General features: G+C 49.9%; 1 protein-coding gene across 1 annotated transcript in view; it reads left to right on the top strand.

Annotated features, from left to right (window-relative positions):
* NISCH (nischarin) overlaps positions 1-17,628 on the top strand; it is a gene marked incomplete at its 5' end in the record, with an annotated part of 63,112 nt that overhangs the window by 305 nt on the left and 45,179 nt on the right. Inside the window, 8 exons of the mRNA XM_010851939.1 lie at positions 2,208-2,291; positions 2,951-3,133; positions 11,249-11,297; positions 12,282-12,445; positions 12,794-12,889; positions 14,204-14,299; positions 15,887-16,039; positions 17,139-17,207. Coding sequence (XP_010850241.1) covers positions 2,208-2,291; positions 2,951-3,133; positions 11,249-11,297; positions 12,282-12,445; positions 12,794-12,889; positions 14,204-14,299; positions 15,887-16,039; positions 17,139-17,207 — 894 coding nt within the window. The remainder of the gene's footprint in view (positions 1-2,207; positions 2,292-2,950; positions 3,134-11,248; positions 11,298-12,281; positions 12,446-12,793; positions 12,890-14,203; positions 14,300-15,886; positions 16,040-17,138; positions 17,208-17,628) is intronic.

The following is a 17,628-nucleotide window of genomic DNA, read 5'->3' as shown; positions in this document are numbered from 1 at the left end:
CTGGGGAACGGACGCTTGGGCTCCGCAGGTCTGGAAAAAGGGTCTTGGGGTGGGGCGCAGAGAAGGGGATTAGGAAGGGTATGTGTTTAGAAAAGGAGGCTAAGAATGGGAAGGATCAAGGGATAAAGGAGGCCTGCAGAGGAGAGGGGGCAGGTTGAGGCGGAGGCTCCCCTGGAGGGGCGCCGGCCTGGGAGGACGTGACAGGGGTCCCGGAGAAGGGGAATTAGGAAAGGGGTCTTCGGATGGTATCAGCGGAAAGGGTCAGGGCGCTGCAAGCCATGAAGAAAAAGAGAGGGCGGGGCCTTGGTCTGGGGACCCTTGGGGTTGCAGTTGACATTTGCTCAAAAGTGAAGGGGGCATCTGGGGGCCTTAGCGCTCAGGCAGAGACAAGAATGGAGGCGGGTGGAGCGCAGACCCCGGGAATTGAGGGGGTGGCTCAGGACTGAGTCCAAGAGCCCAGAACCTTAGGGGTCTTCATGGGTTTGGACTCTGGGGGTGGGTGAGAGCGGCTCACTGCCCATGGACACTTCAAGACTGTGGAGGAGATGCAGGATAGAAAGGGGAGAAGTTGCAGACTGTGATGAAGTAGGAGGCCCTCCTGGGTCTGGGTGGGCTTGGGCGCCTATGGGCCTGGTAGGCTGCCTAGCAGGGACTGGCCCCAAGGTGGGGGTGGCCTGAGCACCTCTCAGCCTCCTGGCCTTTGTTCTGGGACCATGGTGAGTTGGGGAAGGGGGCTTGGCTCTGCCTTCATCCCACCTCCTTGGCCCTCATCCTAATCCTCCTCCTGAGGGTCATTTTTCTGGCTCTTTCTCCTTTCCTGGGCAGGAGGAGGGGGAGGGAAATGGTCAGGCCATGGAGGGGCTCCTTCGGATCCTGGAGCAACAGGCCTGCTCCTCAATGGAGGCTTCAGTTGAGTTGATTATTTTCTCCTCCCCCTTCCCTGCGTGCTGCAGAGAGGGGCGGGATGCAAGGACCATGGGGCCTCATCCAGGTGAGGACTTAGCTCTGGTCAGCCATCATGCATGCAGTGTATCCACCTGGAGGGTTAGCTCCAAAAAAGCTATCCTAGTCCACAGGGCTGAGGCCTTCCTCTGAATGGGTGTTGGGAAGATGGTGATTTTGTGTCCTTTTATCCAGGTATGCTGAGTTGAATAATTATCAACACCTACCTTTGATTGATCAGTTACTACATGCCAGGCCCTTTACAAATCATTTTGCATGCATTACCTTTGATTCTTAATCCTACCAGATTTTAAGATGGGAACCGAGGCTCAGACAACTTAAGGCTCCCAGTCACTTACCTAAGTTGACATACATACATAAACTATGGCCAGGAATGGCAGAACCAGATTTTGAACACAGGTCTTCCTGACCCGTTCGCTTCTGTTAGGGCTTAATTATCTATCACTGCCCTCCTCTGCGGAGAAGGCACTGGCACCCCACTCTAGTACTCTTGCCTGGAAAATCCCATGGACGGAGGAGCCTGGTAGGCTGCAGTCCATGGGGTTGCTGGGAGTCGGACACGACTGAGCGACTTCACTTTCACTTTTCACTTTCATGCATTGGAGAAGGAAATGGCAACCCACTCCAGTGTTATTGCCTGGTGAATCCCAGGGACGGGGGAGCCTGGCGGGCTGCCGGCTGTGGGGTCGCACAGAGTCGGACACGACTGAAGCAACCTAGCAGCAGCAGCCCTCCTCTGAGCTTCTAAGTGCCTTGACTCCTGGCTGTGTTCAGCTCCTGAACCAGCTGAAAGTGTTGGAAAAGGACTTGCTTCTAGAATATATAGTCAGGGCTCCTGAAAAAGAACTAAAGCAGAAAAGTTGGTCCTGCCAAACCTGACCCTGTTTTGCCTCAGAAGGAAAGGCCTTTCTTGCAGTTCAGGTTGGATTGGACTTTGAATTACATGGAGGCTTAAACATGGAGTTTAAAAACTAAAGAGATTGCTTAATATGATAGCTGCCTTTTTTGTTTCTCACTGTTGGATAGGGGTCAGACTTGTCCCATATGCCTGCCAGATCCAGTGCTAGGGCCATGGAGGAGGCTAAAAGGGGCCCCCTGCTTCTCAGCAAGGGTCAGGTACAGAGGCTGGTGGGCAGGAGCAACTTAACTTCGGCCTGGGGGGTTTGGGTGTCCTGCAGCTATTGCTAAGGGTGGGGTGGGGCTTTCCTCATTGCTGGCTAGGCAAGGGCTGTTTTCCCTCTTAGGTTTACATCATCCAGATCACTGATGGGAGCCATGAGTGGACAGTCAAGCACCGCTACAGTGATTTCCACGACCTACATGAAAAGGTAATTGAAAATTGGGGTCCTGTGTTTCAGGGCTTTGGGGGCTTTTAGGCCAAGTTCCCATTGTGTCATGGGTTGGTTTTAGGGCAAAACTGGTTTATTAATGTAAACAGCGAAAAAAAAAACCCCAAACCCGTTGGATCCTGAGAGTTCAACCCTTGCATGAGACAGTGTGCAAGGAGTGTATTTGAACTTCAGTTTTAAGATGGACAGTTGTAGCTAGGATATGAGATGCTGGGATAGTTTCCAGGGGAGGGAGCAGGCTTCAACTTGTTCCACCTGGGTATACCTATTCCAGAACCCGTGCTTTAGTATCTGGCTGTAATTCTTTCTTTGCGTTGGAGAGAGCTGCCTTTCTCTGGGTCATTTGTAGCGTGAGAATTGTGTTGTGGTTTAGAGAAGATGGTGACTTCAGGGGCTTTGAGGTATTTCCTAAATGTCTCCAGAGTCTCTTGGTGGAACTCATTGTCTAGAACTGTATCGGTGTTTCTAGTGCTAATTAAACTTGAGGCCAAACCCAGGTGCGCTAGTTTGATCACTAATCGTGGTGCTCCTGCTGCGATGGGCTTCGTAGCGAGCACCTGCCCTCAGCTGCTTGCCTTGGCCTTGCACAGTTACAGAACCTCTTGGTCTGTGGTTGACACGCTTGTGTTTTCTTACAGCTTGTTGCAGAGAAGAAGATTGATAGAAGTCTGCTTCCGCCCAAAAAGATAATTGGGAAAAACTCCAGGAGCTTGGTGGAAAAGAGGGAGAAGGATCTAGAAATTTATCTCCAGACGCTCCTGGCCACCTTCCCTGATGTGGCCCCCAGAGTGCTGGCCCAGTTCTTGCATTTCCACTTTTACGTAAGTTCCTCTTGGGTTTTCGCCTTCGCCTGCAAGCCTACGGCCACCAGAGCTCCAGGTAGCAAACCTTGTAGACCTCAACTCTGAGAGTTAGGCTGGAGTTGGAGCCTGCGGTTAGTAGATGGAGGAGCATCCTGGCGGGTTGGGGTTCATACAGAGCGTGTTCATAAACGGATTTGCTTTAAATTAGGCTGACCGGCTCTGGCCACAGAGAGGTTTTCCTCCACCACAAGTCGTTTTGTTTAGCAAAACGGCCTGTGGGTGTTGAGTAAGGTTTCCATCCAAATGGATGGGGTTAGATTAGAAACAGCTGACACCTGGCATTGACTATTGTTGAGTTGTTGGTTCCCAGCTCAAAACTAATTAAGGGATCCATCTGTGTTGGCAGAATATTGCCATCTTAGGGCATCGTCAGAGTCCAAGGTGCTGAGTGAGGGTAGATGGCTTCCTCCAGTGGGAGTGTACGTCTCAGGGCAGCTCTGCACTCCCTTCTGGACGGAGGAACAACGGTCACGGGCTGCTGGTGACAGTATGAGTTGTCACACTTCAAGGGGGGAAGTTTGGTGCAGCATGAAACCAAAACGTTAAACAACCCAGTAATTTCATTTCTGAGAATGTATTCTAAGGGAAAAGACTGGGCGACTGAGAAAAGGATATAGGTGTAAAGGTAGTCATTCCAGGATTATAATAAGATGCTGAAGACAGTCAAAAGCCCCATAGGAGGCGACTTAAAAAACAAAAGGGTGCTAGCATGGGATTGGATATTGTGCTGCTAGAAAATGACGTGTCTGTGGATTTGTTGATGCAGGAAAAGAAATACATTACTAGATGAAAAGAGCAGGGCAGAAAATGGTATTAGGGTATGGTCCCATTCTTATTTAAAAAAGAAGTTTGTATGAATATATTTGGGAAAATTCTAGAAGGTTATACATCAAAATATTACGAGGAGTTGTTTTTGGGTAGTAGATTTTTGGATAATTTACATTTAATTATTTTCCTTTTGTGTGATGAAGATAGGAAAAAAAAACCGAAACAACCCACTCCCTTTTCAGGCTTGCCTTTTAGGAAGGGACCTGTGGGTTGTGGTCTTAAAGGCCCAAACTTGTTTAAAAAATAACTGTCTTGAGATATTTTCAGAGTGAGACAGCTGAGCCTTTCTTGAAGGGTTGGACACAACCTGGAAATTTGGTGACGGCACTAGCACTGGGCCACTCAGCTTGGAGGGGCCTGTGGGAAAGAAGAGCGGCTTTTATAGATGGGGGCTACATATGTGTATCTATCTTTGGATTTTGTTTGGCATGTATGTACCCGTAATGTATGTGGTTAGCAGTAATTTTCCTGTTGCAGCCTTTTTTTTTTTTTTTTTTTGCATTTTCTTTCCTTATGTGAAAAAGAGAAGTCCGTTCCTTATGTGAGTCTTTCAGATAACTGGTTAGTGTTTCAGAAATGCTGTACTTTAAGAAAGCTTTGATTAGCTATTTAAGTTTAAAGTATAATTCATTGCTTAAGACCTGGGCCTTTGAGGCAGTCTCCTAGCTGCCTCTGAGTATGGAAAGGCCTGGACTGCTTTTTGTTTTTTAAATGATTTGTATGTTAATTATTATTTTGGTTGCGCTGGGTCTTGGTTGGTATGTGCCGGCTTTTCTCTAGCTGTGGCGAGTGGGGGCTACTCTTCGTTGTGGCGCGTGGACTTCTCGCTGCAGTGGCTTCTCTCGTTGCGGAGTACAGGCTCTAGGTGCGTGGGCTTCAGTAGTTGCAACACGCAGGCTCCCAAGTTGCGGCTCAGTCGGGTGTGGGCTGCCATTCCCTTCTACAGAGGATCTTCCTGACCCAGAGATCGGGCTTAGTTGCTTTATGCCTTGTGGAATCTTCCCGGGCCAGGAATCGAACCCATGTGCCCTGCATTGGCAGGCAGATTGGAATTCACTGAGCCACCAGAGAAGTACTCGGCTGCTTTTTTGAGATAGGTTTGCCTGACGTAGGCCTGGGGCCTACCCTACATCTGTAGCAGTTCTGGTTTGAGGCATGTTCTCCTGCTTGGAGCAGTTTGAACATATCTGAAATAATTATTATCAAAAGGGCCTCTTGGTTATATAAATCCAGAGTTCTAAAAAAGTGGTTGATCCATCATTAAACTAAATTACGGTTGCTTAGCTGTGGCACTGTTGACGTGTTGGACCAGACGATTGGTGGGGGGGCTGCCCTGTGCAGTGCTGAGCAGCATCTCTGACCTCTGCCCACTAGATGCCAGTAGCGCCCCCCCAGTCTGCCCCCCCCACCACCCCGCCACGTTGTAACTACCCACAGTATCTCCACGCATTGCCAGGTACTGCCTGAGGGGCAAATTGCACCTGATTGAGAATCACGATATTAGATCTTCAAATGAACTTGGACAGACAGGGCCCAAAAGATTTGTCAGCTTTCTTACAGACTGGGAGCCCTTAGGGAAGGTTTCTGGTAGCCTTTGCCCCCATCAGTGTCCTCTCTGAATTTACTCCCAGTGTAGTCCACCTCTTGTGGGGCTGCCATTGGACAGGGTGGACCCAGGGAACCCTGTTTGGCTGGGGTGTGGATTTTTTTTTTGGTATATAATTCACATACAAAATTCACTCTTACAAAGCATACAAGTCCCTGGTTTTTAGTATATTAACAGAATTGTGCATCTGTCACTACTGTCTTAATTCCAGAACATTCATCACACAGGAAGGAACTGTGTACCCATCAGCAGTCACTAATATGCTTTCATAATATATAGGTTTGTATATTCTAACATTTCATATAAATGGAATCATGCAACATATGACCTTTTGTGACTGACTGCTTTCACTTAGCATAGTGTTTTCAAGGTCTGTTCATATTGTAAACAAAAATAAGTACTTCAGTTCTTTTATGGTCAAGTACTATTACGTTGTTTAAAGATACCATATATTGTCCATTTATGAGTTAATGGACTGGTAACTTTAGCTTGCTTCCAGTTCTTGGCTTTTATTAAATAAGGCTGCTGAGAACATTCATATGTTTTTGTGTAGACCCATACTTTCTGTTGGGGCTTCCCAGGTGGCCCAGTAGTAAAGAATCCACCTGCCAGTGCAGGCGATGCAGGTTCAGTCTCTGGGTCAGGAAGATGCCCTGGAGACGGGAACGCCAGCCCACTCCAGTATTGTTGCCTGGGTAATCTCATGGACAGAGGAGCCTGGCGGGCTGCAGTCCGTGGGATCACAAAAAGAGTCAGACACAGTTCAGCAGCTAAAGGATAACAACAACATACTTTCTGTTGGGTATATACTAGGAGTGGAATTGCTGGATTGTATGATAACTCTGTTTATGAGGAACAGCCAAATTTTCTTTCGTAGTGGCTGCACCATTTTATTGAGTTGGCCAGAAAGTTGGCCAACGCATTCCTACCAGCGATGTGTAGGCTGTTATGTTCGCACGTCTTTGCCCACACTTGCTACTGTTCGCTTTTACTGTAGCATCCTCATGGGTGTAGCGTGGTACCTTGTGGTTTCAGTTTGCATTTGGCTAATGACTAATAATGTTGAGCTTCTTTTCGTGTGCTTGTTGGTTATTTGTATATCTTCTTTAGATAAAGTTACTGAAATCTTTTGTGTTTCAAAAATTAGGTTGTTTTTGTTGTTGAGTTATAGGAGTTCTTTGTATACTCTGGATATTTAAGCCCTTGTTAGAAATATGATGTGCAAATCTTTTCTTTCATCATGTGAATTGTCTTCGTTTTCCTGATTGTATTCTTTGAAACATAAGTTTTCGATTTTGATGAAGTTTACCCATTTTTTTCCCTCCAGTCACTTTTTGGTATCATATCTAAGAAACCAAATTCAAGATAACAAAGATTTGCAACTATGTTTTTCTTCTAAGAGTCTTACAGTTTTAGCTCTTGTATTTAGGACTGCAACCATTTTGAGGGGATTTTTGTATACTCTGTGAGGTTGGGGCCTCCACTTTGGGGCAGGCTGACAGGCAGGCAGAGCCGTTTGTCTCCCAGCCCTGCTGCTTCCTGACAGTTTATTCAAAGGCGGTCATGGAACCTCTGTGTGTCTCAGTTCCTCTTGTGAGTTGGAGGGGGATGATCCCAGGCCCTTGGGAATTGCAGGAGACTGTGCAGTGATGGTGAAGGGCCCAGAAGAGGTCTGGGCTTATGGCGGGGGCTCTCCAGGTCCCAGCCACTGCTAGCTATTCTAGTTAGGAAATGCATTCACTTCTTGTCAAAGGTAGCATTTATATCATTTTGTTATCTTGAAACCAGTTGGGTAGAACAAAGACACTTTTTGAAATTTGAAATCAGAGTAGGATAGAACTGTTACCATCCTAAAGGTAGCTTTTGGTTGGTTGTTTTAGTTGCAGAATATAAGCTGTAAGTGATAACAGATATCCTTGGGGCTTACTTATGGTCTTGGAGCTCTCTTCAGCCAAAGTTTAGGCTTGAATCTCTCAATGGGGAATTTTTACTCACAGTGTTCCTGACTTCTGCTGGTGTGCCTCATATAGGCATGAAATAAGTTATCAAGGGCTCCGACCCCTGTATGTGTATGTAAACCACACAGTGATGTGTAATTGAGCCCCTCGTTAATGCTCCAGTGACACACACGCTGTGCTCAAGCCTGTGCCAGGCAGGAGCGTTGGACTGGCCTGCGGTTATTCATTGAGTAGGGTCTGTGCTGCAGGGGGTTCACAGACCTGCATGTACTAACATGCTGTCAGAACAGTGGTGTCCGAACCACAGCCTAATAGTCTGTGGTGCATTTGTGTGCATAGCTCACTTGGTAAAGAATCTGCCTGCAATGCGGGAGACCCGGGTTCGATTCTTGGGTCGAGAAGATCTGCTGGAGAAGGCATAGGCTACCCACTCCAGTATTCTTGGGCTTCCCCTGTGGCTCAGCTGGTAAAGAATCTGCCTGCAATGTGGGAGATCTGGGTTCGATCCATGGGTTGGGAAGATCCCCTGGAGAAGGGAAAGGCTACCTACTCCAGTATTCTGGCCTGGAGAATTCCATGAACTGTATAGTACATGGGGTCGCAAAGAGTTAGACACAGCTGAGCAACTTGCCCTACAGGGGTGCTGCTCAAGGGTGCAGACCAGCACTTGACCCTGGCAGGTGGCTGATTGATTGGAACGTAACATGTTTGGAAGTGGGTATTATAGTTTTTAAACACCTATTTTTTTTTTGTTGAAAAAATTTTTGAAGTTATAAAGAATGTCTTTTAAAATTTTAATTAATTTATTTTTGGCTGTGCTGGATTCTTCTTGCTGCAGGCAGACTTTCTCTACTTCTGGCAAGTGAGGGCTACTCTTCATTGCGGTGCATAGGCTTCTCACTGCGGTGGCTTCTCTTATTGCAAAGCGTGGGTTCTGGGGCGCACGGGCTTCTGTAGTTGTGGTTCCTGGGCTCTTGAGCACAGGCTTAATAGTTGTGGTGCATGGGCTTAGTTTCTCCTTGGCATGTGGCATCATCCCGGACCAGGAATCAAACCCGCGTCTCCTGCATTGGCAGGTGGATTCCTTACCGTTGAGCCACCAGAGAAGCTCCCTGCCTTTTTTTTTTTTTTTTTTAGGGTATTTCAGTTCAGACATCTGTGGGACCCTGAAGTATTTCAAGTCCCTTAGCAGGATTGGGTGGAGTGTGTGTGGGTGGGGGAGTACCCATTCGCAGAGGTACCTCTGGGCAGAATCTGCAGGAGCTTTAAATGGGACCCACCGATGCCCCTGTTTCCTCCTAGCAGGAGGGAGGCCCAACCCTGCTTACATTTGGCCACAAGGCCACAGTTGAACCAGAGTACTCTGAGGAGGCAGACAAAATGCTTCTCTGAAAAGACTTATACTGTGGATTTTGGGACTGAGGCCTTTCTTTGTTTCCCCTTTAATTAAGAGTCTCTCAAGGTAAAGATCAGCCAAGGCAACTAAGTTCATAGTGTTGCCTGGTATAGCTGCAGGGAGTGCTTCCTGTAGCCCAAGGGGAGGGGCGGAAGAAATTGTCTACTTTTTAGATTGCTCAGAAGTGGAAACATGCTCTTTGTTTAGCATGAGTCCTTGGCCCTCACAATCTCCCAACTTTCTGGGTCTTCCAGAAATTCCAGCCCTATCTCATCAGCTGAGCTGGTGTTGACGCCAGCTGCCCAAAGAAATGTAACTCTGAGGATAAGGGTTGCTGGTACTAAGCGTGGGCTGGGGGCCCTTTTCCCATGTGAGACCTAGTGTCCCTGCTGGGAATGGAGAGTCTGGGGAGCTGCTCTTGGGGACTGGAGGTGGGTGCGGATCAGAAGCCTCTTGGGAGTCTGTGTCTTTCTAGGCTGTCCAGGCGATGGGCGATTCTGACTGCACGCCAGATGGGAAAGTGCTGATCTGGAGACAGGGCTTAGTTCTCAGAGTGTAGGTAGAGAAATGAGCTTCTGGGTCATTCCATGGTCTTCCTGATCTTCGGTTCTTCATAGCAGCCAAGGAAGTAACTGCCCAGCAATTGAATTGTTGCAGGAGACTGAAGTTGAACTTCTGAGTGAACTGATGGCCTGTCCTCTCATTTACTGGAGCCTCTCTGGCTCAGAACCTGCTGTATCCTTCTGGTGGCCCTTTTACATTTGACCCTGTGTCTTGCCAGACTCTGAGCCCCCTAACAGTGGAGCTGTGTTCGCTCATTTTTCTCCCTTTGGCTTTTTGTTCATTTGTGAGAATAAGGAGGAATTAGTCTCATACAAGCTGAATTTCAAGCAGATGAAATAAGCACATTTTTTAATAACAGATACCTTAGAGTACTAAAAGGAGAAATTAGGGGAGTGTTTTTATGACCTTAGGGTTGGGAGAGAGGTCCCAGAAGTCACAAAGGAAAAGAATCACAGGTTAAAAAATGCACACTTGCCAAACCTCCCTCTGTCAGGAGAACCGGTGTGAACACATGTAAGGGGCATGCACAGACAAGGAAAAGACACTTAGATATTTGCAGCATGTAAACAAGCATTAGGGTGTCCTGTATGTGTAAAGGTAAGTGAGAGACGAACCATAGAAAAACAGGAGAAGGACACTGTCTCCTGCAGCCTGGTGCCTTTCAAGTTCCGTAAACACACTAATTGCGTGTCCTGGTGGCAGAGGGGTTCTTGTGAACTATGGAGGTGATCGTGCAGTTTTCATCAGGACCTGTTTACAAAAGCCCTGTTGGCTGCCATCGTCAATTAGGTGCCGTTCTTACCTGTAGGATGTGGGGTTGCAAGCCCTGGGGCTCTGGCAACCCCATGGTTACACCCCGAAATGCTGAGGCAGTCAGCTGTCAGCTGTGTACTGAGAGAGGCTTCACGGCTAAGCACTTGAAAGTGTGGCTTTGCGAGTTTCTTGCCATGTAACAGTGAGGATCGCAGCCTGTCTGCACCTCAGTTTACTTACCTGTGAAATAGGATTCAAAATAAGAGCCTCCTGGCCTAGGGCGCCTGGAGGATTGAGTGAGCCTCTTGGTGGGGAGCACGTAGGCCATTGCCTGGTGTGAATTGAGACCCAGCACATTAGCTGTAATGTGACTGAAGGTCATTCTTGTACTGCCTTTACCCCATCGCCCTAAAAGGGAACCCTTTCCTGCCTCTTCCTCACGACCCTGGGCTGGGTGGTGCTGTCACCAGCCTTGGAGGGACGGCGCAGGAAGAGAGCCTGTGCTCACTCTTTCCTCAGATACCTTGGGACATGAATGTCAGTAAAAATGGTCACTCCCAGGCCGGGCTGGCTCTGTGAAGCCTGTTTTTTTTCCCACCAGGGTAATGGGAACCTCTTTTCCAGAGGAAGCAGGACTGTCTGTCTGCCATGCCTCTCTCAGTAATCTCCCAAGGCCAGTTTTGGGAGCTGTTGACTTCCCAGCCAGTGCCTGACATGGCCAGGCTTTGCGGTCTCCTGGGCCTGGAGGTCAGCCCGTGCTGAGTGGCCTTGGAGCTGTTATCCGCATAACTGGAAATGCTCTTTTCCTTCCTGAGCTGCTTGATTCACTTTAGATTTACTCTCTCCGTTTTGTTTTACTTCTGGAGAGCTGGCTTTGGAGCAGTGGAGGGAGTAGATGGCAAGAAAGGTGCAGGTCCCAGTGGTGGGGAGCAGGGGAATATCCTGACTGGATTTTGTTTTCTCTTTAGGAGATTAATGGCATCACTGCAGCACTGGCTGAGGAACTCTTCGAAAAAGGTATATGGCCAGGGGTCCTTGAAATATTGGATGCAACTTGGCTAGCCCTGTTAGGCGGCCAGGGGCCCAGAACTCTGTCAGCTGGCTCTGTGCCAAGTGGGTTCTAGCCAGGACCCACCTTCCCAGGGTTGCCCAGACCCCTGGGCCTGGTCCACAGGCAGGCCTGTGCACCTGTCTGCTCTGCAAGTCTGAAGAGCTGTGTTCTTCACCTCAGGACCCTGGGGCCCCTGTCCTCGGGGGCTCTGTTCTCAGGCTCAGATTGTATTCCAGGGCCTTCTGATGGAGTTCTAGAATGTGGGTGGTGTGCTGCCCTCTTGCACCGGGTTTGTTCTTACCTAAAAGGGTTCGGATGGCACCGAAGCTGCCTCAGGGTCATGACCCTGCCTGAGAGCACAGTGACGGTGGCTAAGATGTACTGAGTGAGTGCTTGTGGGCCAGACTTCTGTGTGTGTCTTACTGCTCCCCTGAAAGAGGGCCGGACAAGGACGTTGCGGATGAGAGGCCCGGTTAGCTGTCTGAGGGTGCATGGCTGGAAAGCACAACAGGAGGCCCAAACACCAGTGTCGGGCTCAGAAGCCCTCCTGCCCTGCTCTCGGGCCCCTTCCTGTGCTGGCACCTTGGGTCTCACCTATTAAGACATCTGTGTCTTAGAGGTTACAGTGGGCTGTTGCCCTCAGTGCTGTGCCTGCGCTGGCTTTCTCCTGGCCAGGGCCTCAGATTGTAACTCAATTTCACCTCCGAGAGGCTCCCAGAGCAAATTCCTGTGGCCCTTCCCCCCTTTGTAATCACGTGTTGACCCTGAGCTATCAGCCCAGGAGGGAGGCCGCTTCCGCATGCTCAGGAGGGTCCTGCCTTCGTCCTGACTCGGCGCGCATAATGGGTGCCGGCCAAGTGCTTGTTCACTGTTGCCCGAGTGGGCAGCTACCCTGGCCGCACAGCGGGGCTGGGACCCAGTGCTCACCTGTTGGGCTGTGGCTGTTGCAGGAGAACAGCTCCTGGGGGCTGGCGAGGTCTTCGCCATTGGCCCCCTGCAGCTCTACGCAGTCACTGAGCAGCTGCAGCAGGGAAAGCCCACGTGCGCCAGCGGGGATGCCAAGACTGACCTGGGGCACATCCTGGACTTCACCTGTCGCCTTAAGTACCTTAAGGTAAAGCTGTGGGAGCCTGGTCATAGGGAACTGCTCAGTCATGGGCACGCAGCTCGTGACCTGGGTGGGTGTGTGTGTGTGTGTGTATATATACACTGCAGGCCCTGGGGAAAAGAAGGTGACATTTGGTGATCTGGGCACTGTGCTTCCGCCTCTGAGCACCAGGGGGCAGTCATGGTCCAGTGGCCCCCTACTTTGAACCTTGGCTTTAGCCTGCTTTGTTGATCATGGAAGTGCTGAGTGGGAGTCCTTGCCCAGACTGCCTCTCGCAGCCTGGCAACGATGAACACGAATGGAAAGTGCTGGTTGCAGCAGCATCCCTAATTCACACCATTTATTTGGCTGTAGGTTTCTGGCACAGAAGGACCTTTTGGGACCAGCAACATTCAGGAGCAGCTCCTGCCTTTTGATCTGTCTATATTCAAGTCTCTTCATCAGGTGGAGGTAAGGCCCAGGGCCCCTGGAGTGCAGGCGGGACTGTGCCCTCGCAGCATGGTCTGATTTCTGACCATTCTGTCTGTGCCTAGGGAGTGTTCCTGAGGTTGAGTGTCTGGATTTAATCGTAAGGCACTGCTGCATTTGTGTCTGACAGTATGTGGCAGATTCCATTTAGGGGAGTCAGGCGCTGTGGAGGCGGAGAGACGAGCTTCTGCTGCTCTTGGCCGGTCTGCATGTCCCCACCCTGCAGCATTTGGACAGGTTGGAGCGCCAGCGCCCAGCTTCTCCTGGGCTTCTTCATTGCTCAAATTGAAGTGCTAGGAAGTCGTCCTATGGGTCACACAGAGCCAATTCCATGTCTGCATCTTCCAGGGCAGATCAGCAGAGGGGTTGCAGGATTCTCTGCTCTCTGCTGTGCCTGTACCTAACAGGAAATACTTGGCATTACTCACTGCAGAGCTCCTGGGTTCACAGTGCCAATTTTGTACCTTGTTTTTTCTTTTTTTTTTAATAAGAAGGGGACTCAGTAGAGAATAGGGGAAAACACTTTAACACAGCAAGTCCTCGAGCATGGCTTTTGTGTGCAGCCCTGTTCCTCATGTCTAATGTTCATTCCTCGATGAAATCTTCTCAACAGCCACGTGAAGTGGGCACTTACATTCCCATTTTACAGTTGAGGAAACAGGCTTAGGGGGGTAAGGAAGTTTGGCCAGGATCACACAGTTAAAAGGGGGAATCTAGTGTCTGAGCTCAGCAGAGTCTGACTCTGCAACGTGCCGGGCTTGTCTCAGGAGGTCCCTTGAGGACCCTTCCTTGGATGGGCATCTGGTCCTCGACCAGCACAGGCAAGTGGGGCTGGGTAGTGAGAGGAGTGCCTGGTTGGGCAGGCTGCGGCTCTGCCAGGCGGGGCCTGCGGGTATGTAGTGTAGCGCTCGGACAGGTGGCTTGAGGGAGGTGGTTTGGCTTGTCCCCCTCCTTTCCCCTGCAAGGCTGCCGAGGCCAGTGGAGTGGGGCAGGTGATGTTGCAGAGGCCCCAGGCTCTCCAGCTCTGGTGTCCCTGGCTCTCACTTTGTGTCCAGCCACCCAGCCCCAAGCAGCTGTTCAGAGAAACGAGTTTGTGTCTCTGTCTCACGGGCTACTTCAGAACATGTCTAGTTAGCACTAAAAATGGGAAAGCAGAGACTTAGGGTTTGAGTCACTGCCTGCCTCGAAGGATTTGGGGTCACTGATGGTTGTGCTCCTTTTGTGTGTGGGTGGGACTTCATGGGACTTCCGTTGGAGTGACGATGCCCTTCTGAGACATAGCTGTTCTTGTTCCAGATAAGTCACTGTGATGCCAGGCGCATCCGGGGGCTGGTTGCATCCAAGCCCACCTTGGCCACAATGAGCGTCCGTTTCTCGGCAACCTCCATGAAGGTAAGCGCCACCTGTTAACCTTCCTGGGTGCTGTCTGAGGGGCAGGGCCCTGCACTGTGGTGCCCTCACTGCCATCTGTCAGGAATCAGAAGCCAGACTTTCCCCTGGGCAGCTGCACACTCATGTGGGACCTCCCAGTGCTTGACAGTCCCTGTAGCCTCAGGCTACATCATCATCCCGAATCAACACTGTAAAACCAGAGATTTTAAGAGCAGGGTAATCTCCACCCCCCAGAAAAGGTCACTGCTGCTGCTGCTGCTGCTAAGTCGCTTCAGTCATGTCCGACTCTGTGCAACCCCATAGACGGCAGCCCACCAGGCTCCGCCGTCCCTGGGATTCTCCAGGCAAGAATACTGGAGTGGGGTTGCCATTTCCTTCTCCAGAAAAGGTCACTGGTTTTTAATAAATTTTCAGCAGCGCGAGTGTCAGAACATTTAGTAGATGAATTGATGGAAATGTTCTCTAACTATGAAAAGCCCTGGCTTAGCACTCATTTGTATTTTGTTCTCAGTGAACTTGAGTAGGCAGGCGAGGTTGTGTGTGGTGGACCCTGTTGTTTATATGTGAGTGACACAAACTCACAAACCAAGTACGTTAAGAGGTTTTATCCCTTCTCTCTTTACATTTTTATGATTTGCATCTTAGTAATGACTTGACTTCCAGGTGGCACTAGTGGTAAAGAACCTGCTGCTAACACAGGAGATGTAAGAGATGCTGGTTTGATCCCTGGGTTGAGAAGATCCCCTGGAGAAGGAAATGGCAACCCACTCCAGTATTCATTCCTGAAGAATCCCACGGACAGAGGAGCCTGGCAGGCTACAGTCCATGGGGTTGCCAAGAGTTGGACGCGACTGAAGTGACTTAGCAGACTCAGTAATCTTAAAGTTTTTCTAGAAAGAAGTATAGTGTTACTTTTAGAACTTAGAGTATCTGATGAAGATTTAGGTTTGATGGAAAGTCTTTCTCTTGAGGCTACTGGCTGAAAAGAGGTGGCTTGTTTCAGGCAGCTTTGCCCCTCTGGGAGATACTCCCTGCTTCCCTGCTCAGGGAGCCCAGAGTGATCCATTGAGAGAGGAGAAGTCTTATCAAAGGGCATCAGAAGCCGAAGCGAGAAGACCTGCCTCCTTCTCAGTAGACGGTGCCCCCGTGCTCCCTGCTGCTGCCCTGTTTCAGCCCTCCTAGATTTTACCCTGTGAAGTAATGGTTAAAAGGCCTATTGTCAGCCGTGGGGGCCACAGTGCCAGCTTGTAAAGCACGGTTGCCTGGAAACACAGAAAATTCTGACCTTCAGCCTCCAAGATTTAAGCCAGAAAAGGCATCACTGTATAACGAGGCTCTTGTGAGCTGGAAAAGCGTTTGCTCCCGCAGCAGGGCCAGAACATATTCCAAGTGGCCGTTATGTTTCTAAGCTCTTCAGTTATTTCACAATTGTTTCGAGGCATATGAACCAAAGCCCCGTTTTAATGCAAGTTCACTTCCACATACTAAATATGCTCCAGCCCTTCCTGAAATTTTGCAATGATTGTTTTCCCAATGAGTGTTGCATGAGGGCTACCATGGGGGTGCTCACCAGATGTTCTCACACAGGAAGTCCTCGTTCCCGAAGCCTCGGAGTTCGATGAGTGGGAGCCAGCAGGCGCAGCCCTGGAGGGCCCCGTGACTGCCGTCATCCCCACATGGCAGGCTCTGACTGCTCTGGACTTGAGTCACAATAGCATCTCTGAGATCGATGATTCTGTGGTACGCCTTCCACGGCCTGACCAGACCCTGGGGTTGGGTGTTTAACGCTTTACCAGAAGGACCACCAAAGACCTGCATCCAGTGCTCTGTGCACTGCCGGCAGTGCTTAAGTTAATGGGGTTATTTAAAAGTTATTTAAAATCTCAGGGCTTCCCTGGTGGCTCAGTGGTAGAGAATCCGCTGGCCAGTGCAGGAGACACTGGTTCAATCCCTGGTCCAGGAAGATCTCACAGAGCAGCTAAGCCCGTGCACCACAACTACTGAGCCTGTGCCCTAGAGCCCCATGAGCCCGCACACGGCAGCTGCTGAAGCCCACGCACCCCAGAGCCTGTGCTCCGCCACAGGAGACGCCGCCACGATGAGCGGCCTGAGCACAGCCGCGTGGAGAGTGGCCCCCGCTCTCTGCAGCTAGAGGAAAGCTGGGCAGCAGTGTAGGCCCAGCACAGCCAAAAATAAATAATTGGTTTTTTTAAAGGAGTGCTTAGAACGAAATGAAGTGTATTAATTGTGTGTGCATTTGATAGCATAGACACAGTAAGTGGTGAAATTTATTCCCAAGAAGGGGAGAAGAAAAGTTAGTCCATAGGTTCCAGGGACATTCCTGGTAGTTCAGTGGTTAGGACTTTTATGTTTCCACTGTAGTGGGGACAGGTTTGATCCCTGATCAGGGAACTAAGATCCAGTGTGCCTCACAGTGCAGCCGGGAAAAACAGAACAGGTTCCAGATGTTCCCCTGTAAGAGTGACATCCAGATGGTACTTGGGCAGGAGTGTGGTTCCTGTGTTTGTGCGTCTCGATGGGGGTAGGTAGAGTTGAAGAAGCACACACCTGCTTCTGTCTGCACTTGCTGTTTATCACTTTTACAAGCCAAGTGTTCTACAAAAGCAGTGCGCTGGTGCTCAGCCATGGAGGCCCTCTGTTACGTGTTCCTGAGGATGTGCTGCTGGCTGGGCCCTGGGAGGTGTCCTGTCAGGGGCCCTGCACAGATGGCCTGCCCAGGAGTCTGTGGGCAGGCGGAAGCATCTGTCCCTCCTGTGGAGGGGCCGGAAAGGGTTCAGTCTCCTAGGGTAACGTCAGGTGTTGTCTTTTCTTTCACAAGAAACTGATTCCAAAGATTGAGTTCCTGGACCTGAGTCACAATGGAGTGCTGGTCATGAACAATTTGCAGGTAATTAGTGTCTTTGGAGACCTTTACTGTCTGTGAGCTTCTCACAAGGTCCCATTCTCCTGAGATCCAGGAGGCTGATGTGGCCTTGGGAGTCTTGGGATTTCTCTCATGGGCACTTGAAGGGTATCTGGGTGTACCAGAGGTTTGTAAAGGCAGAGCCCGCTGCCATTCCCTTTAGGTCGCAACAATGCAATGAGCATGTGTTGCTGTACTTCCCAAAGTATAAATACACATTGGACATGATAAAGATGATGCCTCCACTGTGAAGATGGACAGCCTTGTTTTCAACCCCTGCCTCTACTCCTACCCTGTGGGCCGTGTTGGCCCTGTAAACCTGTGCAGGGAAGAAGAGTTTCCCTTCTGAAAAAATGTCAGCGGGAACAGAGCCAACCTGCAGAACTAGTCATTGAGGCTGGAAGGC

The sequence above is a fragment of the Bison bison genome, unplaced genomic scaffold (genome assembly GCF_000754665.1).
Source record: "Bison bison bison isolate TAMUID 2011002044 unplaced genomic scaffold, Bison_UMD1.0 scf7180017864304, whole genome shotgun sequence".
Lineage (NCBI taxonomy): Eukaryota > Metazoa > Chordata > Mammalia > Artiodactyla > Bovidae > Bison > Bison bison.
Note: the sequence above shows the minus strand (reverse complement) of the source record. Positions and strands in the feature narration are given on the sequence as shown.